The 10815-nt window shown below is 46.3% G+C and overlaps 1 protein-coding gene across 1 annotated transcript; it reads left to right on the forward strand.

Moving 5' to 3' along the window:
• The first annotated feature begins 1350 nt into the window (after window positions 1-1350).
• Window positions 1351-2463, forward strand: LOC130465003 (uncharacterized). The gene has a single exon (XM_056834089.1). The coding sequence runs from the start codon at window positions 1351-1353 to the stop codon at window positions 2461-2463; it is 1113 nt and encodes a 370-aa protein (XP_056690067.1).
• Window positions 2464-10815: the final 8352 nt, after the last annotated feature.

Consider the following 10815-nt stretch of genomic DNA (forward strand, 5'->3'; position numbering starts at 1 on the left):
GGACTCGGATGCTAGACCGTCCGTCAGAAGAAAAGAAACCATGGGGGAGATTCGAATCAGGCGAGCGGCCGCTGAAGTGAAAAAACTGATGGATGCAAGCTTTGTCCGACCAAGCCAGTACCCGATTGGGTAGCTAATGTGGTCCTCGTCCCAAAACAAACGGCACCTGGAGGATGTGCGTCAATTATACCAATTTGAACAAGGCATGCCCAAAGATAGCTTCCCTTTGCCAAAGATCGACTGGCTTGTCGACTACATGGCGGGCATGCCATGATGAGTTTTATGGATGCATACTCAGGGTTTCATCAGATCCCTCTTTGGCTGGATGATGAGTTATATTGCTACAAGTTATGCCGTTTGGAATGAAGAACGTCCCTGCTACATTCTAGCGTCTCACTGTGTTCAGTAAGCAGCTTGGCAGAAATATTGAGGCCTATATTGATGACATGATAGTAAAAAGTAAAGAGCGAGCGGCACACCTAGCTGATTTGAGGGAAACATTCGAGACCATTCGTGCTTATAACATGAGGATGATCCCAAGAAGTGCGTGTTTTGGGTAACGTCCGGGAAGTTCCTATGTTTCTTAATTGATGAAAGGGGAATTTAGGCCAACCAGATAAAATACAGGCGGTAATCGATATGAGCTCGCCGAAGACTGTTAAAGAGGTTCAGCGGCTTACAAGTTGCTTGGCCGCCCTGGGTAGATTTCTTTCCAGGGCCGGGTATAAATGTCACTACTTTTCAGAGCAATCAGGAAGAAGTCCAAGTTTGAATGGTCAGATGAAGCAGAGGAGGCCTTTTTGAAATTGAAAGACCATTTTCACACTCTACTCCGACTTGTTAGTCCCTTGCAGGGGAAGTCTTATGTATGTACATGGCAGTATCCGAATATTCTCTAAGTGCAGTCTTGTTGACTGAAAGGGAAGGGGTACATATGCCCGTATACTTTGTGAGTCACATACTTTAGAATGCCGAGGTGAGATATCCAACTGTGGAAAAGTTTGGTCTATCCCTGTTCATGGCCAGCAAGAAACTCCGCCCCTACTTCCTAGCTCACAGACTAGTGATTTATACAGATCAGCCGCTGAAACTGCCGTTCATAAAATTGGAGGCCTCGGGTCGCATGTTGAACTGGGCCATTGAATTAACATCGTTTGATATTACTTATGAACCGAGGAAGGCCATCAAAGGGCAGGCATTTGCATATTTTATTGTGGAAATGACAAGACATGTCTTCTCTAAGAATACAAAAACTGTGTGGTAAGTCTATGTGGACGGATCATCCAAACAAAACGGGTGTGGAGCTGGTATAATTTGTCAGTCACCTGAGGGGGATTCGTTGAGTATGCCATGCGCTTTAATTTCCAAGCGTCCAACAATGAGGCCGAGTACGAGGCCTTTCTTTGCAGCATCAAAATGTGCAAGGCGGCAGGAGCCAAGGAGATTCTGGCACTATTTGATTCCCAACTTATTGTGAGTCAAGTTAATGGAAATTACGAGACAAGAGACCCAACAATGATAAAATATATGAAGGTCGTCCACCAGGAAGTGGAAAAATGGAAGAGCTTTGAAGTAAGGCAGGTCCCTCGGTCAGAGAATAATCAAGCTGACGCGTTGTCCAAATTGGCCAGCTCCGCATCTGGTGATACCCCCCGATATGTATTTTGGGAGGTAAAAGATCAGAAAAGTATTGAGCAGCTTGAAGCGGCAGTTCTAGACAGAATGTCCACCTGGATGGACAATATAATTAACTTCAAGATGAATGGAGTCCTACCAGATGACCCAAAACAGGCGGCAAAGCTCCAGAAAAAATGTTCTTGGTTTGAGATGTGGAACGGAACACTGTACAAGGCCTATTCCCGTCCTTTACTGCGATGTGTGACGCCTGAGAAAGGACAAGAGATCCTACAGGACATTCACCAAGGGTGGTGTAGTTCGAACATTGGGGGAAGGGCCTTGGCTGTAAATGCACTTCAAACTGGCTATTATTGGCCAACTCTGAAGGATGATGCACTTTCACTGAGGTGCAACAAAAGCCAGCGCTTTACCCATCTGATACACCGGACAGCTCAGATTGTGACACCCATCACAAGTCCAATACCCTTTGCTAAGAGGGGAATGGATCTCATAGGCCCATACACCACCGCGCCGGGTGGGAGGCGCTATGTCATTGTTGTTGTTGATTATTTCACCAAGTGGGTGGAAGCGGAAGCATTAAAGAACATTCCTAAGGCATTCATATGGAAAAACATCATCACCCGTTTTGGTGTGCCACAGTTGATCATTTTTGACAATGGACCGCAGTTCGAGACACCGAAACTTAAGGATTGGCTGGCCGAGCGTGGCATAGCCGGCCATTTTGCATCGGTTGGAAGGCCGCAGGCAAATGGACAAGTTGAGGCTTTTAACAAAATCATTTCTGAGGGAATGAAGAAGAAGTTAGACGAGGCTAAGGGATTGTGAGATGACGAGTTGCCAATTGTCTTATGGTCAATCCATACTACGGCAAAAAACTCGACTGGAGAAACACCATTCCTGCTAGGAGCCGAGGCAGTCATTCCTATAGAAATGTGTGAGTGTAGGGGGTATTTTTGCTCGAATTGCTTTTTTCCCTAAAAGGGGTGGTTTTTAGAAACCTTTGAATTTTTGGATCTTGAAGGAGTCGCCACCAAACATTATTTTAGGGTCCCGTTTGGAAAGACCAAGAGTGACTCGATTTGGATAAGGCTTTGAATCTTCGAAACGGATGGGTGAGATCCGGGCACGGGAACGAGATGCTTATTCCGCGAGCTTTAGAAATTATTCAAGTACGTGGCACAACATTTTCAAAAATACCCTAGTTTAGACTATGTGGGTTTGAGTTTAGAGCAAATTGAATTTCTATTTTGTATTGTGGTCACTTTGCTTTAAAGTTAATTTAAGGGAACCTAAGATCGGTTTGTCCAATAAATTATCTTTGTTAAGCGTGATGTAACCTTGCATTTGATTGTATTTAGCATGTGCGGTGATGAAAGCAATAAAGCAAATAAAGCAACATCACAATAGTAAATAAGTGCGGAATTAGTAAATACAAGACCCCCTAGAGATGGAGTAGGTCCACATTGCCTAGAAGGACTAGGCAAGTAAAGTTGCATAATTGAAAGTGCGGAATTGAAATGCATTATTGAAAGTGCGGAATTGAAAGGTGCATAATTGAAATTGCAATATTGAAATTTGAACTTGGGCACATGAAATCCGAACTCCAAACGGCTACTTAAAAATAAGTGCGTTCGACACGAATTCAAAGCCAAAAATCTCAACTTGGGAGAAGTTGATCACCCCAAAGTATCCTAGATTTTGCATATGGAACTTGAACTTGAAAGCTTGAAACTTGAAATATTAAACTTGAAATACTTGAACTTGAAATATTGAAATTAAGAGACTTGAATCTCAAAGATCGGGCCTTCTAATGTTGAAAAGGTTAGATCTTTGATGTGCTCTTACTTTGAAAGAATCCTAGTTTAGGGAAGTAGTCATGAGCAACCCTAAACATTGTTGGATTTTGAAATTTGAAAACTTGAACTTGTATATTGAAAAATGGAGTCTTGAATCTCAAAGACTAAACCTTTAAAAGTTAGAAAGGCATCATCTTTGATTACTCCATGTTTGAAAATGTTTCTAGTTCAAACAAGTGATTACAAACAACTTTGAACATCCTTGAATCTTGAAAGTTTGCATTTTTGTATTTTGAAAAGTTTGGATTTTGAAGAAATGTATGATTGTTGCAAGTGACATTTTTAAGAGTAAAAATGCCAATTTACTAATCATTTTGAAATAGAAAATCAAAGCAATATTGAATAGATTAGGGTTGGGACTCGGAACGTGGCGTGGATGCTGCCAAAAGGGACGGAAAGATGTCGTCCTTGCTTTTGGATTGTATTTTTGTACCATTGTACGACTAGTACGACCTTGGCACGTAGTGATTGCTTGGGGATTAAGGCTTAGCTTTCGTCTAAAAACAAGTGGTTTTGGGTTTTTGAATTCGGTTTTACGGGACGAGGCCCGGCTTGCTCGGTTTTGTGGGTCGGCGCCCGAATTTAACTTGCCTTATATGATTTTGAGTGGAAAAGGCCTTGTAAAACCAATGGGATAGTCCATTGGGTGAGATTGTACTTGGATTTTGAACTTGATTTTTGAAATTTGTATTTTGTACCGAGTTCCGGAAGGGGAACGGCCTCGGGGATTGGATTTTGGCTCTTGGATTTTGGACATGCTTCTAGCAATTGGAATTTCCGCACGGAGTTGCTCTAACTACCTAACAAGGATAATGGTATCGTCATCATCCCAATGGGGAGACACAAATTAGGTCTCTACAGAAGCCCCCACTTTGACTGAGCGTTCGGTTAGGAAAGCGCAAGTCAAAGTTTTCGACTTGGGACGGAGAATATTCAACATGTTCTGCAATCAAGACCACTCTTTGTACGCCGATACCTGCACAAAACAGGCGTTAGAAAAAAGGACAGAGTCTACCTCGGTTCGACTGTGACGACCTCGGCTTGTACTTGTACTGCGCTTCCGTCTTTGAGTTAGGACGGAGCTTGGCATCGAAAATTTTGATTTTCGAATTCTTGAATTTTGAACTTTGAATTTTTTGAATACCCGGAGTTAATCCGTTGGGGATGTGCTTCACTGGGGACAAGAGCTTTTTACTGGCCCTTGAGATTTTGAAATTTCGGCTGACTTTCCTGGAGCTTGGGTCCGTTGGGAGTCGAACGCCTAAATTGTTGCATTTTTTGGACTTTTTATTCTTGAAATGCTGATCTGTTTGTACTTGGGGATACATGTATATACCAGTATTTTCGAAAAGTAGCACGATTTGATGTTTGATGCCTGGTGCAGAAAATCGTAGCAGCAAAGGACGTGCAATCAGCACGGGAGACCGCGCGTGCTGAAGATTCCTGCGCATGCAGCAGGCAGCGCTGGGCGCTGAGCTCGGCGTTCGACGCGGGGCTGTGCTATATAAGTGCCCCTTGCCGTGCCATTTGAGGAGAAATCCCTCATTCTCTTGCTTTCTTTTCTCTCTCAAAGGTCGAATTGTCTTCCCTTGGTCTTGCTCTTGCCTTGTCCATGTAAGTATTTCATGTTTTGCTTATGAAATAAATTCTAGGATTGCATGTAGTTTTGATATTTTGTACTTTGAAATGCTTGTTGACATGATGCTCGCACGATAGTAGGCTTCTTGAATTTTGTAGAAAAATTGTTTGATACCACTCGAACTTGAACTGTTGGAACTTGTGGTCTTGAAATTTTGAATTTTTGAATTTTTTTTTTCTTGAACTTATAGCTGCTTTGGCATGGGTAGCCAAGGCGTTGATGTAGAACTTGTATAGGTGGAATGGATAGCCTATGCGTTGGTGTAGAATTTGTATACCTGCTTTGGCATGGATAGCCTAGGCGTTGGTGTAGAATTTGTATACCTGCTTTGCCATGGATAGCCTAGGCGTTGGTGTAGAGGTCCTTGGTTGGGTCTGTACCGCCGCTGGGATTTTTCGAATTTGACTTTTGTACGGGCTAGTATAGGATAGCCCCCAGTTTAGAATCTTGATGTTTTGTATTTTGCATGACTTAGTATGCCTCGTCACACTCGAAGAAAGCTTGCCGAACGCTCAGTAGTTTGAGCTGCTATGGAGGATGCTTCGGATGATGAAGCGGCTGCCACAAATATGCCGGAGGGGGGCATGATTCCCCGGAGACTGCCCAATTTCGTTGGGACTGGTTGGAGTCCTTCCGATCTAGTGTTCCGACCGGATTTTCATTTGTCTCAGCGGCCTCGCGCTGGCTTGGGGAGTTTTATACTGTGCTTTGAATTTGTGTTTTGAACTTGTATAGGTTTTGAACTGACTCGTTCATCCATAGGCCGACGGAGAGCCTTTTCGCACCTTTTGGTCCTTGGCGGAGCTGCATAAGGCTTTTCGAGCCATCCGTGCTGACGAGGAGGCTATGGGAATCTGGTTGCAGACGGGCCTGGTCGATTTCTGGCGTGCCATGGGAGATACTCCGATGAGAACGGGGATCAAACCCCGGCTACAGGCTTTGCTGGAGCGGTGGTGGGATACCACCAACACTTTTCATATGGCATGGGGGGAGATCACCATTACCCCCTTCGAGTTCGCCATGATTACGAGCCTTCCTTTTTCCGAGAGGACCGTGATTTTGGATTCTAGGATGAAGTGGTTCTCGAGTACTACCAGGGACTTGCTCGGCCCTGTTGTCGATTTGGCTGATGATGATACTCATGCTTCTGTGACGGTGATCATGGATGTTATCCGTAGTGTAGGCATATCTGCGGAGCAGAGGGTTCGACTTTTCCTCTTGGCTCTGGTGAGTAGAGTGATGGCCCCGGGCAGGAACAGTCGGGTGCACATCGGCTTCCTGACAGCTTTGCAGGATTTGAGGGCTGTTTCGAGCCTCAACTGGGGTGGTATGGCATACGACCACCTCTTGTACGAGATGAAGTGGGCCTCTTGGACTGCGCCCGAGGGCGTACTGAGCATTGCTGCTTTGTGGAGTGTGCTGGAGGTATATGGGACTCCTTGTACTTTGTATATTGTACTTGTATGCTTGTATCTTGAACTTGACTGATGCTTTGCCTGTTTTTTGAAAGAATTTGATGTACGAGCACTTCCCGACTTTGGCGCATGAATCGTGCTGGAAATGCGGCTTACCCGTATGCTGCTTCTTGGATAGGAGCGGTGCGCAGGAGGGTGCCTCTGTTTGCCTCCCGCAGAGCTTGGAGAGTTTTACCCATTGATAAGGTAAACCTTTTGTACTGTTTTCTTCTCTTGTATTTGTATTTGTATAGTTGCCTGAATTATCTGCTCTGTAGGTGGTTTGGCGTCCTTTTGCTGACGCGCCTATACCTATTTTGGCCGCTCGGGCCCATTTCATGTCTTCGAGGCGGGTCTTGCTCTCGGGCGTGTATCGCCATATGTGGTACTTGGGGGAGAGCGTGTCCCTTCAGCACAGTACGGGGGACAGGCTTCTCCCTAAGGATCCACCGGGATCCATGTTGGCGCCAGACGATGAACTCTCCCAGCTCTACTTGAATGTTGGTGATGCTGTTTGCCTCCCTTGGGAGAACTTTGTAGATAGGAGGGGCCTCTATGAGGACCTTCTGGGGAGACTTGCTCCACTTGTAAGCTTCGTACTGCCGGTGAGCTTTCGAATCTTGCACCTTGTATTCTTGTATTCTTGTATGTTGGTTTGATTGTATGATTGGATGATTGTATGTAGGAGGAGGAGGTTGATCCCGAGGACATTCCCTATGCTGATAAGGTCGTCCGTTATGAGAACTCGGACGGGGAACAGGTGGAGGTGACCATTCCTGTAGCTTCTCCTCCGCACCGAGGATCGTATGATGCTGTACCTGAGCATTATGCAGCTATAAGTACTTGTATTTGCCTGAAATTGATTGTAATCTTGTATCTGGAAATTGATCTTGAATTTTGTATGCAGGCGCCTCAGGTGAGAGTGCGTCGCTGGATGCTTCTGATTGAGTCCTTGAAGAGGCATTGTGCCAAACTGACCCAAAAGCTTTCTGGCCGGGACAGAGAGGTGCTTTTCTTGACTTTGAAATTTGTATTTCGGAAAACCAAAACTTGGATGTTGATTCTTGAGAATTGTACTTTGTATAGGAGCGCCGTCGAGGTCGCAGATGTTCCGTTGACAGGGAGAATCAGGCAAAGACTTCATTGAGGCAGGAAGGGCCAAGCTTGGATCAGGGACAGGGGTCTCGTGCTGGTACTTTCCAGAGGCCTTCTGATGCTGGTAGGGGAGCTACCCCTTTTGTATATGCTGATCCCACCAGGCATTCTTTTGGGGATGCGAGCAGTTCGAGGCCTTTTGTTCCTCCCCCTGATTACTACTTTGGAGGGAGCGGTCCTCAGCCTTGGGGTGCGGATGCTTGGGCTTACTGGTCGGAGATGGAGAGGATGCGTCAGGCTCAGATGTTTGGGACACCGCACCAGTTCATGGGGATGCCGCCGCCTTATCAGTACCCTTCCCCTCAGCAGGGAGTTTATCCTTCTCCTGGCACTCTTCGTATCTCGGAGCAGGAGCCTGGTACCCCCGGGACAGAGCTGGATCGGGATCTGGAGCGTTACCAGAGCCGCAACAGGGGTAAAGAGCCTGTGATTGACATTACGGCTGGTGATGACTCGGATTGACCCTGCATGGTAGCGAGTTCCAGCTTGCCTTGGTTTGATTTTTTGTATGGATGGTACTTGTATGGATTTGTACGGTTTGGAACTTGAATTTTGTATGGTTGTATGGTTTGGAAATTGGTTTGGAACTTTGAAGCTTGGATTTTTGTATGTTTGAAAATTTGAACTTGTATGCGTTGTGTGTGCCTTTAAAATTTTTAGCTATATGCATGCATGAGGAATTTGCAAAAATTTTGAAAAAATTTGCCCATATTTTCGGGTGTATATATCCACTATAATCCCCCACTTTGACTGAGGTTTTTTTTGGTTAGGAACAGCGCAAGTCAAAGTATATCAACTTTTGCTATGCATATGCAGACTCGACTTAGGACGCCGATCTAGGACTAGAATGCTTGACTTTTGAATAAATTGACCCAAAATCTGCCCGAAGCGCTGACTCGGACTGCTTGAAATTGCGCGGCTTGCGGCTTTGGAATCTTGAATAATAGAGGTTGTTCTCTGCTGTCCGAAGCACTAAAGGGCGTGTACTCGGAGTCATAAGGAGGACGGTGGCCTCGTCCTTCGTTGCAGGCCCCTGCGTTTGGCGCAGGGCTCGGCGCCTGGCGCCATTGTGCTGACATGCTTGTATAAATAGGGGGCTCGTCGGATAATTTCTTTGCAACACTCCTTCCCTGCTTTCCTTTGCATACTGCTTCCTCACGAAAAAGAAGAGAGAATATGGCTATGTCTTTTGAAAATGCCTTGAACTCGTGGCTCGGTTCGCTAGGCAAATTGGAGAAAAGAGAGCTTGATGGCCTGCATCTTGGGGTGCTCGCCTCCTTTCGATTGGTAAAACTTGATGTGCACTTCATTCTTGCTGCTTTGGAGGCTTGGGATCCGAATCATCATTTCTTCCGCTTCGGGAATAATGAGGTATGTCCCCTCCCTGGGGAATTTAGTGCTATATTGGGGTGGCCCATTATGCTGGAGCCATGCATGCTGTTAGGGGGGAAAATACCCTCTTGGTGACGTGGACAGACGTGGCAAACAGTGCCTATGTGGCTGCCAGCAGGACGTATGCCTTTCAGACTCACCCTCAACGGCTGGGATCAAGACAGCCGTTACAAACTGTTGATGGAGCCGGCTTTCATTACGCATTTATTATTCAATTATGTGCAATTAAGCACAAACATTACGTTCTTGTTACGAAGTCCTATAAAATGGCTTAACTTTGTCAGTTTGTATATACGAATTCTAAGCAATAATAATACTATTATTCCTTGCTATTACAACTTGCTCTCGTTACTCTAAATTATCTAGCTCGATCGATTGTTAGCACCATCATCAAGGCAAGTTCGTCTCTAAGTAGAATTTGCCCAAAACAATTTGGCGCCCACCGTGGGGCTGACAATCAAAAGCAGCTTGATAATACCATTCCAATCACCATGGCCGGAAATGCTAGCTCATCCGATGATATCACTCGTCGCTTCGAAGCCATGGAGCAGCGCATCAACATCCTCCAAAAGGAAAACGAAGCATTGCACTCCCAGGTCAGATCCACCGCCTCCATCGCCACCAGGTTAAGGTTCCAGTATCGGCGAGACACCTCTGGTCTAAACTGCCGTTTAGATCTCGACACTGCTCCGGACCATCCTCTCCATGTACCTTTTGGCGAACCAGGAGGCCCAATCTTCGAACAGATTTGCGAGTTCGACCCGCTGCCAAATCAGCCCCGCTCTAACCCGAGTTGGCTTCCCGCGCCACCAACTCAACCATCTTCTGCAGGTACATCGGCGGCCGCCATCGCCACAACAGCTGCCCGGGTCACCCCATACTAGGTCGGCATGACGACATCCTCCAAGATGTCGGTTCCCACCTCCGCTCCGGCATCTCGTCCGTTACCACCCCCAATGGTAACCATGTCGATGCCCCTGCCCGTCACAGTCCCGGCACAAGGACCGACACCGGCGACTCAAATGCCATGGGATCAACTCTTTTCTCAGCAAATCGTTCAGCCTGTTGTCAACCTAGTCACTTCAGCACCAGGAGCACCCCCCCAATTGATGGCGGTTCCTTTAGCCAGTCAGGCGCCGCAAGCAGTGTTCCCGAGCACCCTCATGCGACCAGACTCTTCTCGAAACTATTCTCCATACACTCCTCTTAACATGTCAGTCGTTCCAGTTAGTCGCGGTTTCGCAACTCCTTTCCCTTATGTTGCAGGTACCCATGCTACCCAAGGAACGCCCCCTTACATGCAACAAGTGGTGCCGCAGTTCACTCCTCACCAACCTCACGGTGTATACCCACAAAACAGTTACTACCAACACCTCCAAGCCAGCCTCCCCAAAACATTCAGTCCCCTCATCCCGGTGCTCAACAGCATCTACGAAAACACTAATCATCAACTCCAACAAATTATGACCATGATAAACAAAATCCCAGGAGTACCAACACCAATCAAAGAAGCCAGCCTGGACAGTTATGCCGACTCACCATATGCCGACCCCATCGATGCAATCGACATCCCGAAGCGATTCAGCCCACCCAATATGCCCATGTACGACGGAACGACCGATCCAAGGGAGCACATCTTGACCTACAAGCAGCGAATAATGACTACCCCAGTTCCCAAACA

Source organism: Spinacia oleracea, unplaced genomic scaffold, assembly GCF_020520425.1.
Source record: "Spinacia oleracea cultivar Varoflay unplaced genomic scaffold, BTI_SOV_V1 SOVchr0_033, whole genome shotgun sequence".
Taxonomy (NCBI): domain Eukaryota; kingdom Viridiplantae; phylum Streptophyta; class Magnoliopsida; order Caryophyllales; family Amaranthaceae; genus Spinacia; species Spinacia oleracea.